An 18,398-nucleotide genomic window follows, 5' to 3' on the forward strand; every position below is an offset into this window, starting at 1 on the left:
TGTAAAGCTTTCCAGCACAGAACTTGTTAATTTAAGAAAGAAAGCTAAAGCAAGCAGAGGGCTTCCTTAATTGGGCTCATTCCAGTGGTGAGGGTTATGAGCGACAGCTAAAGCATAACAGAGCCTTTATTTTCATGGCTCGTTGGGGGCCCTCTGTTTGCAGAAAGGGTAACAACGCTACACACCAGATGGTCTCATTTTCAAATTCCAACTGGAAAACTCACGACATCATGTAAATGTATTCCAGATAAATGCAGACATTTTATTTTTTCATTTTAAAAAAAACAATGCATACAGAATACTTGGGAATAAATCTGTGTGGCCTTAAGGAATTAAGAAAGAATTTTCTCCCACATCCAATTTGGCATGGCACAGCTATTTAATTATGATAGTGTTTAGTTTTAAAACGATGTTGCACAAGCAGAAAGTGCTATGCGACAAATAAATCTTGCTAAATACATACTTGAAGAAAGGAAAAACCTTTCTCCTTTTGGAAGGATTTTTTTACATATACTGTTTCCTATATGCTGTATTAGTTAAAGCTACAAGCAAACAAAAAAATAACATACTGAAACTGACTTTACTCAAGTAGTGAAGCAGTGCAATATACAAATCTATAACTTTCGTATGTCTAATGCACACAAAAAAGCATTGTTAGTCTGAGCAGAGGTGGTCTGCAAATGAAGGAGCTGAAAGGCAGTAAGTTTTACATCACGGAGGTCTTTCTGATATTCACTGTCTGACACTAATTTCTGGTCCCAAGGTTTAAGAAGTAACACTATCACATCTCCAGGGGAATAGGAAAACAACTTGGAAAGGAAAAGGACAACTTCCTCATTAATGTCAGGGAATGGGTCACATACACGACAGCAGTGTAAGTGATCGCACACATGACAAAAAGGTCATATTACTGAAATAAAAAGCAAATACAATCCAGTGCTGGATACATTTTATAGTTACAGCAAATTCAATGAGTTGGTAGTTGGCAACTTAATTATCACATTAGTGGGTAGTATTTTTCTGTCTTGAAAATGTTAACAACATTGCAGTTGTTGCAGAGTGTTATTGACTCTGATATATGATATGCAGATTCCACCTAGAAACCAATTTTACTGTAATTATTGGTGTGTCCCAGGATGCAGTATATGCAAGCCCCAGATTGTGGTATGTGACTAATACTTGCTCTGTACTCACACAGGGGGCTTCTGGTGAGTTTTTTTAGCTGCCTAACAGGTTTTATGTGAAATCAAGAAGAATTGTATTAACATAATTTTCTTCTGCCTAAAGGTTTACCACACAATCATTATTTGTATAGGTCTACAGAAATACCTCCATCCTCCAAAGTGTTCCAAAATAAGGACTGACAAAGTAAATCACACCTACTAAGACTGTAACATATATACACAGAAAAAAGTAGTCATTCACATGTTGTATAAGTGAATCACATAAAACACAGTTTAAAGTTTTTTTTTTGGAAATTCCCTGCCTCTTCCGTCCTCACCACTGCTGCAGTAAAGTCAGATATGGGAAATTTGCAAGACTGAAAGAGGGATCAATCACTTAGATGTCCTGCAAAATAGGACTGCAGCCTCCAGGTACAACTACCACTGTCCTGTATACTAAACGATGTCAAGCTTAACACATACATATTGTAAGGAGCAGTTCAACTGTTATTAGTGGCAGTAAACCATGCATGAGACAGAGACACTTTGAATCGTCCAAATATGTTTGTCCTGCAATATTTTTTCAGCAAGACAGCAAAAAAAAAAAAAATTTTAGTGCAGTAGGGCTGCTAGCTCCCAATGTCACCTCTGAACTCTAATGAAACTCTTTGAGCACAGGGTTCTGCCTTGGGCAACGCCGGGGAAATGTTCTAATGCATGTGTGTGGGGAGGAAGGTTGTGACACTTTCCCAAGCTTGTAAATATGATCAGGTGAATTTACAGTTCCAAATTCTGTATTTTTCTGCCTGTTAAGGAAATCAGCCAATCGAGGGTATTATTGCACCTGGCTGCACATAACCGCTCTCTCGATTATTCTCCCAAAGCATGGGATAAGTGTCAATATCAAATATTTTACTTAGTTTCCTAAAGTTGTTGAAGAACTATTGGCTGCCAAGCCATGTATGAATGAGACCAATAGGAATTAACCACCCATGGTAAATGTCATGTACCAAACTGCCTTCAGTGCACAAATATTTTACCATTTTGTTCAGGGCCTCTTGTGATTTGAGCTATATAGCAGACGGGGTGTCACCACAGATCCCAGAGGTTATAGAGGTTTTATGTACTGTGGTGGCATGTCACCTCAAGTATTGCAGGTAAGCACGACAGACTTTTGCTGGGATGTGGCCCTATATTATGCAATTTACCTAACAAAATACTTTTTTAAGATACTGTATGCCTGAACTGAACAACAGACACACATGGTAAAATGCATATTCTTACATGAAAACAATACATTTTTTCTGATAGCAAAAAAATTATAAATATAATTAGGCCAGTTAAAGTAGCAAAGTTTTATGTCACACATTATTGGCTCAACCATTTATTAAACACACATTTTCAGTAAATGCTACACTCAAATTAATTTTAGTTAACACAATAAATTAAAATATGTCTCTGTCTAAATGAACCCCAGTGTGAAAACAGTACTAAAAACAGTATTTACCCTGCATACTTCACACTTTTATCTCCCAACAACACAATTTATTTCCTAACAGCTGTGTATTCTGAGGGGTCAATTACCTAGTTAAATGTAAAATGTATTGTATATTATTCCTTGGCACTACATTTTTAGATATGATACAAGCATTGCAAGTTTTTGGACATAAGAGACCCGAGAGATGTATATACACAATCATTTTCAATAACTACTTCACTCTTACAATCCATGACACTGAAGTTTAATAGGGACACAGTAGAGTTCTATAGGTAAGGGTGGAATTGTGAATAACTACATAATTCTAAAAAAATTAATCAGATTATTCTCTATGAATTCCACTTACCTCATCATCTTTATACCAGGAAAGGCTCTCAGCAGTAAGAATAAACCAATAGTCTTTGGATCCGCCTTTCATAAGACTAATATTGCTTATAGTCAGCCAACCTTTACGAATCACCTGTACAGAAAGATTACATAATCAATAATAAACTGAATTCCAAGCATTCATTTTACTAACCTATGTAATCCTAACTGAACAAACTAGTTTAACAGATCACAACTACTTTTCATTTTGTTCAGGGCCACTAAAGAAACTATGTAGCAGCACTATTCAATCCTGCACTGCAGCTTCCTGTTTCACAGCTCTATTCTGTAAAACCTAGTGCACAAAGGGCAATCCTTACATCCAATCACTGACCTGTTAAAATGTTTACATTATATAGACATCTGAAGTTAATTCAACAGCAGACTTGATAGTAAGGCTACTTTCAGACGTGGTGTCAAACTGTGCAGCTGACAGCTTCTGGTGCATAGCAACTGCTGTATGACCACACAAAGGCAACCTGCACCATGGGGAACAAGACTGGCATAAAGCTGCAGTTGCAGCGCAGATCTTCAGGCCAAAAGCATTTTGTCAATTTTGCAAACCATGCAGTTATCTGCTGCAGCCATGGCCTCAACCACGTGCAAAGAAAGGGTCCCAATTACTACCATTCACTTGAAATTGAGAGACTAGGACTAAACCACACTTCACCATGGCTCTGAAATGGTCATAGGTTTTTTGGATCTTGGTCAGATATGAAGCAACAAGATGTATTGGTAAATATCAATCAAAAGTTGTGTGTATAAACATTTGGACAAATCTGATTGGAAGCCCAAATGGTTGTACGGTTCAACCCACTGCCATCTGCACTGATCGGTAGAACAGAATATTGCTCACATGTGTGTTGAGTAATGGTACCGACCAGTGGGTTACGGATTGATTGAACTGGTCAGCTGAAACCAAAATTGCCAGATGATCTGCCTACGTATACAAGGCCTCAGCCTTTAATGTCCGAAATAGGAAATTAGGACCGTGTATGTTCAAACGACCTGACTGGCTTACAGTACTTCCAATCTGATTTCTTGTACAGAGGATTACTGAGGCAATGAGGAAAATCTAGTGAAAACATTTTCAACCTTTTCACTCCACAGAAAACCTTAAACTAAATATTACAAATAACATTTATTTTATGAATGCTACCTTCACATATACCTAAAAAAGTCAGTTGTGTCATACCACTGGCTTTACTAAGTGGTGTTGACCCAGGGACTATACAGGCACCAGGATACAAGAAAATCAGCCACAGCTCAAGGAACCCCTACGAACCTCTAGAGGAACCCCGGCTGAGAACAGATAATCTAACTAGCACAAACACAGGTGCCATATTTTCCAAAGATATGATTTGCAATGGCTTTGAGTATGGTTACAAACACTGCAAATCTGGATACCCTGATACCACATCTGAATCAGATTTTTCACCGAACACATTGTCATACTCTTCACTTACAATCAATTTCTAAATAGTGGAGTACACTCCATCTACATGCTTTTAACACAATTTTGCCTGATCCCCAAAGAGCCATATATGTTTATTTTATTATTCAAAAAATAGGGACTTTAAGAGGCTGAAAAACAATTTTTCAGTTGATTAAAACATTTAATAACACACCACATCAATTGTACATACACATTAAAATCATTTAAAAACATGTACATAAATCTTTCTGTATTCTTAATTGATCTTTGTTCATTCCTCGAGGCGTAACGTGAAAACAATCCACTTCATCAGGAGAAAGTGATAAGAGAGAATTTAAGGTAGAATGGTTAGTTCCATGATTGTGTGATCCCCTCAGGCATTGGGTGTGGGGTCCAAAAGGAGAAGTGGCAGCTATGCAGGATCTTTTTTGCAAATCAAGCAAAATGAGCAAATTCAACTATTTTACCCATTTAGATGAATACACCAGAAATTTAACGGCCATTTATATAAAAATCCTCTGAAGAAAATTCAGTCCGATATGAATGCTGCTAGTCCTATGTCCCTCTAAGCCTGCAATACAGCTGGCTTAGAGGGACATAGGACTAGCAGCATTTAACAAAGATCAAATAAGAATACAGAGGATTTATGTACATGATTTTAAAAGATTTTAATGTGTATGTACAATTGATGTGGTATGTTTAATAAATGTTTTTAATCAATTGAAAACTTGTTTTTCAGCCTCTTAACGTCCCTATTTTTTTGAATAATAAAAAAAACATAGTCTTCACTTAGAGCATATGTACATCTTAGTAGTGCTTAGGGGCAAGGTTTGTATTAATACATTGCTTCTCCTAAGAAGCAGAATGAGAAATGTATGAATCTTACAGATGATTGGTGTCATAAAATCCATCACTGCTTCTTTTACTGCCTATGTAGCAAAATTGATAAATCTCCATACCAATGGAGCTAAAAGACTTATTCCACCACAAACAATAGTTTTTTTTATAAATTATTAAAGCAGATCTAAACCCTGTTTGGATGACATTTAATTTGCAAAAGCACCACATATCATGCCCGAGTTCTAGCTGGATTTCCATTTATTCTGTCTTACATTATGAACATACATAATACATTCAAATGGTTACCAAATATGTGTTTTCAATTACAGTTTAAAATGTGTTGGGATACAATTATTGGAAAGTTATGACATTTTTTTTGCTTCCCAGGTGTTCCTGTCTGTGCTACTGAAAAAAATTCTTGTAAAGGTGTGGCAACAATGCTGCACTGAACAATCCTGAATTTAGAGCAATGTTGCCATTCTCCTGTAAGCAGTATCTGCTTGTACTACAGTGGGGTGAGTTGTTGCAGTTGGGTAAATCTATTAGCATTATGGCTGCCATTTCACAAGCCTATAGCTTGTCAGTCAGCACCTGGCTACACCTAGTCCTGCCAAATGCATTCTGAATTGACAAGCGCTGCCTCTGATGAAACCAATTGTGAGTTGCAGTGTCTGGGGAACAGGGGGGAGCATGTGACACACAAATTAGGGAGGATTCGGCTTAGTCAGGGAAGGTGAAAGAAGTTGTTTTGTTTACTCTATGAAGCTTGTGCATCACATAATAACTGGATTTGGGACTTGTTTAAACTGTACACTGGAGACAAAATAATTCCCAGTAGTATTGCAAAACTGTGCTATCACACAGACTTATTTTTCATAGATTGAATCATTTCATTCTAAAATATATGTAAACCCATTCACTAACGTTGAATGTATAAATACAATGCCCCTGATTCATCAATGAAATCCGCGCTCGCTGGAAGCGCGAAAGTACGCGCGGCCAGCGATCGCGGATTACCGCGGTCCGGACTCGAGTATGCGCGTACACCCGCCTCACTACCAGCCGGATAAGCGCGGCTCCGTGCGCGAGCTTTTTCAGTTGTTGAATAGCGCGATCGCGCACGATTCCGGATCGCTAATACGAATGCGCGACCGATAATCCGATTCTGCTTGATGAATCAGGGGCATTGTGTTAACAAACTTTGTTTACGGTATTTTAATTGTCTGCCACTGATTTATTTTATGAAATTATATTTACTATTTTTGCTTCCACATTTTGAATGGCTGTAACAGTTTCCCATAGAGTCCCATAGTGCTGATGTAGCCACACTGGTGTGGATGTTCCCCAGAGACTACAGGCAGGAGGACTGGCCAGCATTAATGTGTTCTAGGAGTTACCCCAAGCAATACTATGCTGCCATTGCTGGAGTGCATTTATGTAGACAAGATAGCAGGAATTATATAGTAAATATGAAATGTTTATAATTCATATGGTTTTAGTAATTGATGGTTGTGTTTTTTACTCAGCCTGGTGTAGATGCAGCATTTAGTATGAGAGAAAAAAGTTATTTAAAGCTAAACTCGTGGATAAGCAAATGTTGCCATAGCAATCTAGGATTTTCTAATGCCTACTGATTCCTTGTAAAGTACACTTTACTGCTTTCAGCTACTAAAAATTTCTGCTGATCATGGCCTTCAAGGACTGGAGTTAAACATCCCTGGTCTAAATACTTAGGATGTATTTTCCTATTTTAGTCTTAGGATGTTATTAAAATATACATCAGATCCATGCTGAAAAATCATGTAAAATATTGTCTCTGAACTGTTTTGCAGAACATTTGCAGTGGGTGGACTGGTTGGGTCCCCCCCACAGCTTTGATCTTTGCACAGATTATGAACAGCACAGTAAAGATGTCAATGTTAGTTTTAAAGGGTAATACCAAGGTTTGCAAAGACATTTGGTGCACACAACATATTTAATGTTTTGGTATTGAGGAATATATATTTTTTACTTGTAAAAATGTTCAGCTCTAAGATATCTCAAGGTAGAAAATTGGTCACAAATCATAGTTGAAAGATTACAGGCCTATGAAAAATTGGTGTGAGACCTATACTGGACTCAAACATTGAGATATTCACTTGAGTGGTAAATAATGAAATATTATTATGGTTGGCAACCCTTGCCAAATTTAGATGACTTAGCTAAAAACTTTTAATCGTGCTTGAACTGAAGCAATTATATTCATATTGTATACAATTAATATATACTTTTGGTTGAAAAGTATGTTATCTATACATAATAAAACAAGTGCAAGTCCCTCCATTGCACCTGTCTTTTAAGCCTTTTTATATTTTTGAAATATAATACCCCAAAAACATGAAAACATACCAATATTAACTCTGAGTTAAGCTATCAATGTGCATACTGCCAAATCATTTTTTTATCATATTAAGTTGTAACAGAACTGCACTCGTTGCCACTTGTGAATGACCTACTCTTGCCTGTGTCCACCCAAACTGATAAAACGTAAGATATATATGTCCTCTGCCAAGTCAATGGCCTTGGCAGTGGGACAGTGAAATTAATTACAGAGCATTAATCTTTCCTAAAATATAAAAAGCCTGCAGGTATTTCAATCCTCTGACACTGATAGAGGACTTACAGTTAGGTCCATAAATACTTGGACAGAGACAACTGTTTTCTAATTTTGGTTCTGCACATTACCACAATTATTTTAAATGAAACAACTCAGACGCAGTTAGGTGCACCCTCTGTATTTACTTTCATGCAGTCTTCTCTTTATGGTAGACTTGGATATCGATACGCCTACTTCCTGGAGAGTGCTGTTCACTTGGTTGGCTGTTGTGAAGGGGTTTCTCTTCACCATGGAAATGATTCTGCGATCACCCACCACTGTTGTCTTCCGTAGACGTCCAGGTCTTTTGGCGTTGCTGAGATCACCATTGCTTTGCTTCTTTCTCGTGGCGTACCTAACTGTAGACTTTTTCCTAATATTGTGGCAATTTCTCGGATGGGTTTTTTTTTGTTTTTGCAGCCTAAGGATGGATTGTTTCACCTGCATGGAAAGCTCCTTTGACCGCATGCTGTCTGCATTTTTATGCAATCTTTTTGTTCAACCCACTGAATTAAAGCTAAAAGTCTGCAGTTCAACTGCATCTGAGTTGTTTCATTTAAAATACATTGTGGTAATGTACAGAACCAAAATTAGAAAAAAGTTGTCTCTGTCCAAATATTTATGGACCTAACTGTACATAACATTTTGAAATAACTTAAGTCTTTATCATATGGAAGCATTGCAAAGTACAGGGTTGGAGAATTACTACATGGCTTTTAGGTAAAGTTTGATCCCAATATATTTGCATGTGTCACCAAAACAGGAGAAAAAATGTATACTGTGTGAATATGATTGCTCTATCATAACAATCCTATCAGTCAGATAAGTATTAACAAGGCATTTGTGTTGTCTCTGTCAGCCCTTAAAGCCTTAGTGATAGTTCACCATCAGGCAGCTTTGAATATTGTTGGCATGAATTAGAAGAGATCAGGAAGAAGGGAAACATGTGTAGCAGTAGCATGGACAAGAGATAATATTGTAGCTGTCAGCAGGCTATATATGACAGGATGAATGAAGGATGACACGGTTCCTTCCCGCTAGGCTTTACAGGACTACCTTGGACTGCATACTGTCCTAGCCACAATTCCTGCAGTCTCTACATTAATAGTGTAACAGAAGGAAGTGAATTTGAAAGATTACTTAAGCTTGTAATAACACCATCTCCCTCCCTTTCCCTGAAAAACAGGTCAACAGGAAAATATGATTTTCTAAAAATGCTCTCTCTATTGTTAAAATAACAGAGTTGTGTCACTTTTATCATGGAGCATCTATGGTCACATCAGCAAGCAACTATATTCTGTTATTTCACACACAGCATCTCTATTAGATTGTATACAACTACAGACCAAAACATATGGATTTTGCATAGCAATTTAATAACAAATTGCTAAAAGGATCAATGCTATACTAATAAAATAAATGCTGCGTTGTATACTTTTGGTATGGAGTTTTCAAAATTCTTCTTACATATGGCCACCATTACTTAAGCCTTTACAAGCAATATAAGCAATGCAGTTTTGTGACCTACATCTTATAACCTACATCAGATATTAAGAATATGCATTACAGACCCATTGTTACACAAAATTAGCTTTTTTTGTTTAAATAGTTCTAATAAATAAAGCTGAACTGCACATATAAAACACCACAAATCTAATGTACTGCTAAGCATTTAAATCTTCTGCCTTACCTTCAATACCCAATCATTGTTGTGTGAAGATGTTTGGTAAGAAGGGTGAGGGAAGATGAACAGGGTGCATCGCTTGAACTTCACATCACTAACTGGCCTTTGCTTTTGCTGGCTTGGTAGGGCTGTGTTAATCACAGATATAACTACGCAAAAGTAAATTAAACCCCATTTACATATATGATTTATGTATTTGGCTGGTTGTTTGAAGTTCACTTTGTAGCCTGCACTTTACAAATAGATGTGCATTTCAATCTAGAGTCCTGCTTGCATCAAATACCCTCATTGATTTGTTGCAACATGCAACATATTTTACTATTAAGATAAATTGTTTTATGAGAAGTAAGCCCAGCAATCCCGTGGAAATCACACAGTACATTCTAAATCCAAAACAAGGAAAAATATATTGGCATCTCAATCACACAATGAATGTGTATCTCACCACACAGAATACACGATTGAGGGCGGCTCGTGGGAGGTCTTCAGATTCCAGGGTCTTCATTGAAGTACTGTACAAAATATAAAGCAATCCACTAATTAGTACATACACAAACTAAACTAACCCAAGACTTTACAAAAATACTACGGACAGAATACTGATGTCTACAGCAATTTATTGCAAAATGAAAAATTAGATAGAATTAGATATAAGAAGGTCAGGAATGTTACCGAAAGACTGTCCAGTCTACTTTTTATAATTTAAGTAAGGTAATGATTGTTTTTTAGATCTGCGGTTTTTAGATCACTTTTATGAAAACTCATTTGTATGCATGATGCAAACATGCTTATATTGCAAAATTAAAAAGCTCCACTTCCTCAAAGATGACATTCCCTTAATTTATATAAATATTATTATATTTGTTTAAATATAGTAAATCAAAAAATATAAATATTATATTATATTATTATTTATACCTAGTATTGTGATTTACACATTAGGTATCCCCAGTACAACATACAGGTTCCATTTCAGGTTTACAATAAAAGATGACGTTGTAAAGGGTAATTTAAGGGGTTTTCAAAGTGTATGTGGTTTTAAGAACAAATGTATGCATCAATATTGTATTTTCTTTTTACAAAATAGTTTTGATAAATGAATAGGCAGCAGCAACATAACATAAAGCGAGGTGAATGCAAATATTAGGGAGGTATAGGGGTGCTAAACCTGATTTTATGTAACAAGGTTATACTGCTTTAAAGTTTTAAATAGAACATTTTTACTTTACACTTTTATTCAGGCCCAACTTTATTGCTTGGCTAGAATGCTTATTTTAGGCAGGTATGTCTGAATAAAAAAAAGACCTACCTTTAGAATACCTTTAGCATTACCTGTAATAATTCCTTCGAGAAAATGTAAGGCAATTGGCCAAATACAATCAAAGGCAAAAAAAAAAAAAAAAATGAAACAACACCGTAGAAAAGAAAATCCAGAGGACAGAAATAGAAGACTTGCCACACTGTGAGCTTCATCTAGAGCTTCAGAGACAGTACAACAGCATGAGGCCCAAGTACAGGATAACAGAGATAGAGCTACTACATCTAGAGTTTCAGAAACCGTACAACAGTGTGGGACCTCAGTACAGGAAATGAGAGAAAGAGCTACTACATCTAGAGCTTCAGAGACAGTAGAACAGGGTGGGTACACGAAATGAGAAAAAGCCAGACGATGACGAACTGTACAACATTTTAGCTTAGCAATAGAAGGATTCCACTATGATCCACATAAAGACTACTCGCAGCATGCAAGTGTTACCATCGGAAAAATGGAAATGGTTTGTAGTTACTGTCAAGCCAAGAAGTTTAAATCTGATCTCTCCTGGTATTTGCTGCAAAAAAGAGAGTCAAAGCATTTTCTTAATACAATCCGAAAAAACAACTCATGTTTCCAAATGACATCATTCGGCACCACATCAGTTGTTCAACAGCATGGATTTCCATCCACATTCACGGTGCAAGGGCAAATTTACCATAAAGGGGGATCGTTACTTCCGCTGCCAGATCAACCACCAAAATTTCTACAACTATATTTTATTGAAAACGAACTAATACAAACTGGCCAGAGGTGCACCTACATCTCAGTAACAAAATTTCAGATTGTCCTAAAGTTGCAAAGGATGATTTATGAGCACAATGTTCTTGGAACATTTGCCATTAATTTAGGTTAATTTAATTTTAAATGTATTTTATTTAACTGTACTTATACTTTTAAAACCTGTAAAAAAACATTTCTTTAATTTAACACTATAGCTTTATTTGATTCCTTTTCCTGTATAGTATAAGATTGCAATAAATAAATAACCGGGCAACGCCGGTAATCAGCTACTATGTATATAAAAACAGGAAAACAGGAGCTTTTAAGAACCAAAAATACTTCAGATACCAAAATCATTTTGGGGAAAATTTGTCTACATATCACAGAATTCCGGTCCAAATAACTCCCACAAAGGAATACTTCCAACTGCTGTTTTAGTTTAAAATGCTAAATAAAGCAAAAACCAACTGAAAGGCATTTTAGAAACTTATTTCTCACACTTTTTCTTACATATTTGTGAAAGTTATTAACAGTATATTTTATATGTGCTTTAGAAACTCTTGAAGGCAGGCTTTGTGTCAGTGTTGAACAACCTTTCTCACAGCATGGCCCGGTAACATTGAATTAAATTTTGCCATGCTTTAGTATTAAACCTAAGGGCACCCATTGTTACAATTAGTTAAGAATGGTTTTGAAATTTTCGGGACGGTACATTTAGAAAGTGGCCGTGTTACCCAAGAAGCAAAAGGAATTTTTGTTTGTACTGCAAGATTGCCCACAGTTACCTATAGGATTTTAATCTGCTTTTCCTACCAACTTCACCAAAAAAGCCAACATTAATCTATAGACAATCTTTTTTTTCAACCTAATTATTGTGTATGTATACATATACATATATATTGTGGGTAGAGTTAGAGAAAACTGAACCCGTCAGGTTTTTATAGCTGCCTGCATACCTGATGGATAGCATCATCCTTTCTAAACGTCTTGGTAACACAGTTTTTGGATATGAAAGTGCTGGGAAATCTACTGGTCAAAAGACCAGTATGGGAGAACAAATATTCCAATGGAGATACATGTTCAGGAGACAACCTATGAAGGGAGGGACGCCACTCACGTTTGGGGGGTTACCACTCTTTTGAAGCTCTTAAAGTAGAGAAGTTAGAGAAGTCTAAATCAGAGGGATAGGTGAAAGTAGCACTACTCCAACCAGTAGGTAATCTAGACAAGGGCAGCAAAGAATATGTCCAAACAGCCCAATACACAGATCTTCCAAAGAACTTTAAAAGTACTCCTTGAAGTTAATTTTTTTTCCCTGGTATGCGAGCAAAGAAGCACAGAGAACCATCAATGTCAATATCAACTTAAAGTTGATGATACTGGATGTCCTCCAGCCAGGAAAGGCTCTATTTGACTTGCTGCAGCTTGTCATAGACCGGGGAGGGAGAGGGGATGTCACAACAACTAGACTGCTCGGCTATTCTCAGCAGCTCTGCCTCCCGTAATCACACTGTCACTAGATGCAGAGAAGTGTAAGGGTCGCTGGTGCGCCTCCTGTCATCTGCGGCCCCTAACTCACCAGCCACGGACTGACACCGGTCCGCGCCCCAGGATTTGGAGACCCCTGTTCTAAGTGACTGGACATTTCTTTTACTGGGTAGTATTATGACATAGACATTTATGACAGTCTTTACACAGAAGAATCAATAAATCTGGTGGGAATACATCATCATTCAATTAAAGACTAACATTGTCACATAGACATGTGAGTGCAGTGTGCTCACTGTCATTTTTGGATTCACTTAAGAGAACCAAAGCGTGGAAATAGTTGTTCAAAAGAATTCTCTTTAGATCTTCCCAAATATCAAAGTAAATGTGCACATATATTATAAACCTTTCTTTGCTCATCAAATAAGTAACTAAAACTCTTGTAAACATGAGGGATATTTTAGAAAACAATATGCACATACAATAAAGCATGGATTAAAACCAAACTTTAGACACTTGTGATAAAAGCTGAATTTATCAATGTGTTTCTTGCTACAGTGCAATTTAGTGTTTGAACTATGATTTTCTTTACTGTTTCTGGGTCTAACCGAATACTGTTAACATTTTTAGTGCAAGTGCATACCATGCTAGAATAGAACTGGATTTAAGGAGATTATTGCTATAAAAAGCCTTGCTTTTCCATTTATGGTGGTATGCTTTACAATAGTTCTCTTTGCATTGCTTTAGAGACCATTTAATTAAAAAGAAACAAGTAGTTTAGGAGGAGCACCCTGTCTCATAAATAGCCATAGTCGTGTGTCGTAGCTTTCCCCCCTCTACAGATCGTTCTCTGCAGCAGTATGCACAGAACACTCAACAGATAACATAAACTACATACTGCAACCCACATTTTATGAGTCATAAACTGTAAGTGGAGAATGATAGTACCATCTCTCTATTATAGAAAGCCCCATTAATAAACTGTTTGCAATAACTTTATGTGAATATAATTGTGTGCTCATTTGGACCCACAAAACAAGCATAGTATTGGCTCTTTTATACCTTGGCACTCTAAAGGGCAGATGTTGTGAGGATCTCTGGAAGGTTCACAGGGTGTCAGACATTATAAATTACTTAACAATAGTGGGAGACTATAAAAAAGTGTGTAGTCCAAGACAACAAATCAGCTGCTTTCATACTTTAGTTGAGTACTGACAGGTTGGCAATGGAAATGCTTCCAATGCTTCCATATTGGTGGTCATTGGTTTGAATGGCCCTTCTTACAATGATAATTAGAATGTCATACTTACAAACAGCTAAAGCTGGAAAGTCAGTTAACTACAGATTAAGTAACCCCTAGCAACCCCTCTTCTATTCAGGCATTGTTTTTCTACAACAGTCCATCCACTGCCTAATGTCTATAGTTTGGTGACATGAGAACTGTGAGTGGAAAACATAATGCAGGCATAGAACTAGGTCACACTAGCATTTTTCCAGAATCACATAAATAAAGAGTGTTCTGTCACTGCTTGAAAACCATGCAGAACTGAAGCTAGAAAGATAATATCATTCATGAAATTAAGGTAAATATCAATGAGTTGCTTTCTAGATTGTTACTAGTTTGGACTAAAGAGAACACAGAAGCTTTCTGATTTTAGTGCAACTGCAGTGCTTTCAGGATATTGTTAGTACATCACTACCTGGTGTTACTTGTTTGTTGGAATTCTCCTTTATTTCCTGTGAATTTTATTCAATTGATTTCATTTTCACAAATCATAATATGTATATAATTTTTAAAACAAGTTAATTGTGCAAAATTGAAGATTTCTTTATGCAATGCTTATTTTCACTACTGTGGAAACTCAAAATATATTTTGAGAAAGGAGAAACCTTTAAACAGAGAGATCTCATGTAACAGGTAACAAATGAGATACTAATGTTACCCAGCAAACACTGCAAGTCACCCTGAAGGTCATGAATTAAAAGTCTTCTACCATTGCAACTGCACTGGATTATATTGAATTATATTGAATGTTAGCATGCTTTACAATGCACAATGACATATTTGATGCTCATCATGTTGCATTTATGTGTGTCATGATGCATTGTTCAGTATATCTAGTATTTTTGTCCATGTATCAATCATGATGACCACCAACAACATTTTAATGTTGCATTCCAATTGCTTTATGACAGATATCTGATTGGACATAACTAAGACAGTCCGCATGCAAATATAGCCTGTATAGGAACGCCCACTCCCCCAGACTGACAACCACAAGAGAAAAAATCATATAAATAATACACTCAAATAGATATTTATTTTTATTTCATATTTCCAATTTAATTGCTGTGTGGCACTAGTAATTGAATTTTGACAGTGGCCCAGGTACTTACTTTAGGCAAGTTGAAGAAACTTTGTTTAAATCCTAAAGGAAATAAAACAGAAATCATTTAAGAAAAAACATTGCCAAGCTCTATGAAAAGGGTCATAGTTTCATTTTGAAAAAAAACCACAGACAGATGTACTCAGTATGTTTTCCTTGTACCCCTATTCTGTGTTTGAGGTGTTTGTCAATAGACCAAATTTTATTTTGGGAACTGGATAAAAAGTCATAATGATGGAAGCCAGAGACAGAGAAGAGGACCTTTACCCATGATGAACTTTTAGCAGAAATATCACACAGCACACAAGAATAGCAGGAATCTGTCATCAATACTTCTGCTCTTGCCATTGTTTAGCAAAGCAAGTATATTGGGCAGGCTGGTGGTGGGTCATGGAAGGTAGGAAAACAAGTGAGCACATGCTGGATGAAGTGATTAATTTGCCCAGTATGGGCAGAGTACAGGCTCAATCCAAAGTGTGTGTAAAGCATAAAACGTATTTTTAGTTAGAAACAGGAACTCCTGTTAATTTTTTTATTTCTGTGTCTGGGAGATTCATCCTCTCTCTTGGTTCTGGTTACCATTGTCACTGAGGCAGAAATGGACAGAAAATACAAAATGTTACAATAGTCAGCAGAATAGATAGAAAGGATAAATGTTCCCAAGGGGGAACTTGTCCTGGTTCTGAATTGTGGCACTGTACTATCAAATCACCATCAACATCGATTACCAACGTCTTGTGTCAAAATACATCAATTATACACTCAAAAATACGTTTTCTTCTGCTGTATTACCGGTAGTATTATATTCTAGGCAAAATAAAATGATAAAAGAACTTTTAATTGTATCCTGTTCATCATTATCTTTTTCCTTGTATCGTCTATTGTGTTACAGAACATGAAATATAGTTTTTCTTTTTAACAGTGGCCTTCTGCTAGGTAATGAATTTGATGCTGTGGTGTTGCATTCCAGTAAAAAAAAAAAAGATTTTTTAAATGCTATAGTACTGATGCTGCAATAATGAAAACAATAGTAAAAATATGAATAATTATAATAAAAAAGCAATTCTGGTCCCCTCCGCCTAATCGAATCATATACAATAATGCTACATTTTCTCTTTATTTTTCTCCTTGTTCCCTTTCTGGATTAAACGGTTTTTTTTTAATTACTGGTAAAAAGTTAAAGTCAGAAATGCTGGGCTGCATATTTATTCAAAGTCTGTGCTTCAGAGAGTTTTAAAACCATTGGTCCACCATAACAGCTAGGCAGCTATTATTTTCCTAAATCACCTGGTCTCAGTATTCTGTCAGCCCATATTTTCTCCTTGTGTGACAATAAAAAAACATATTTATCCAAAATTAGAAAAAAAATGCTTTCTACCTGGTTGCCCATTGAAGTCTTCTTCTGCTGGCTGCATCTTTGCTGTGCCCTAAAAAATGAAGGCATTTAGTCACTGACAGTCTTTTGTTGAGTTAAGAGGGTTGAATTGATTACCATACTTGTTTGTCATTTTCTTATGCTTTTACACCACTATTACTGTAAAACTGACATAACATCCGTAACTCCAGGTGTTGAAGAACTATGGATCTGAAACAGAGAGTAGTCATTGATTTCTTGACCCAAGAAGGATGTGTGTAACACAGCAGTCATTGAGGAAAGAGGAATCAGGATAGGTTATATCTTTTGGGATCACAATCCTTGCTTGTTTTCCTTGAGTGTGAGACAACAATGAACAGCAAATGTATCCTTATACTTATATATATACTTATACTCATAATTCGTTCCCCCAATGAGTTGTTTAGGGAAAATACTATAAAGAACTTGTACCAAAGAAATTGAAAAAGGAAAAAAAAAACACTTTTATTTTCTGCTTCATTAAAAACCATATGAAACCGTTTCCATACACGACAATACAAAAACATTAAAGTTCACAGAAAACACAATCATTTTTTGAATTTCACAATCATTTTTTTGAATTAATAGTAGCTATTGTTACTGATGGAACCTATAGGTTACGAATGTCATGGGAAACATTGGATCTTAAGACCCTGGTTTAATGTTCCACAAATGATCAAACCATGATTGCTGTAAACATCTTCTATACATCCATAAGACCCTACATTTCAGATGGTACCATCATTAATACCTTTAGGTCCATAGCTCCAAATCACAGCTACTACATTTGTAAGCAATTTCTGATAAGGCAGGAAGAAAAGCATTCCCCACTCTTGTGTCAAAATATTATAGTTACAACCACTGCCGGTATTTGCAGGCGAATGAGTTACAGGCTGTAACAACACCTTCAAAGAAATGTTTGTGTTTTTCAAATCATTGTATGGAAAATGGTTTTTTAACCATGTACAACTACTTTATAATTTTTTTCCTAAACTACTCATTGGGTAACAAATTATGAGTTTGCTTGAACCTAGGGAGTAGAAGGAGTTTTTTAATATCTTTTGGAATGTACAATTTCATGAAGGCAACAACTTTTCCCCCATTTTATCTGGTTGTGTGTCCTACTATGCCTTACAGCCCCCCCTCTTTCAGGTAAGCCACTTTGGTGATACAGTATTTATATAGTACCAGCATATTACGCAGCGCTGTACATTAAATAGGTTGCAAATGACAGACATATACAGACAGTGACACAGGAGGAGGGGAGGACCCTGGCCAGAAGAGCTTACAATCTAAGAGTGCTAACACCCACTACGATTGACCTTTATTCTCAATCCCGTGATCTTCTACCTGTCAGTTTATGACCCGCCTTTTTCTGTCTATCTTCTTGTTAAGAGAAGATGCTCTTCACTTAGGCAAAATAGTTTTTTTTAGGGGGGAAGTGAGGGAGAGAGAGAGGGGAGGAAGAGAGAGA

At 36.4% G+C, this 18,398-nt stretch overlaps 1 protein-coding gene across 1 annotated transcript in view; it reads right to left on the reverse strand.

The window, feature by feature from the left end:
- The window catches only part of DNM3 (dynamin 3), a 156,569-nt gene that overhangs the window by 109,898 nt on the left and 28,273 nt on the right, over positions 1-18,398 (reverse strand). The window contains 4 exon segments of the mRNA XM_072419940.1: positions 3,008-3,121; positions 10,067-10,133; positions 15,542-15,573; positions 16,910-16,958. Coding sequence (XP_072276041.1) covers positions 3,008-3,121; positions 10,067-10,133; positions 15,542-15,573; positions 16,910-16,958 — 262 coding nt within the window.

This window comes from Pyxicephalus adspersus, chromosome 8, assembly GCF_032062135.1.
Source record: "Pyxicephalus adspersus chromosome 8, UCB_Pads_2.0, whole genome shotgun sequence".
Lineage (NCBI taxonomy): Eukaryota > Metazoa > Chordata > Amphibia > Anura > Pyxicephalidae > Pyxicephalus > Pyxicephalus adspersus.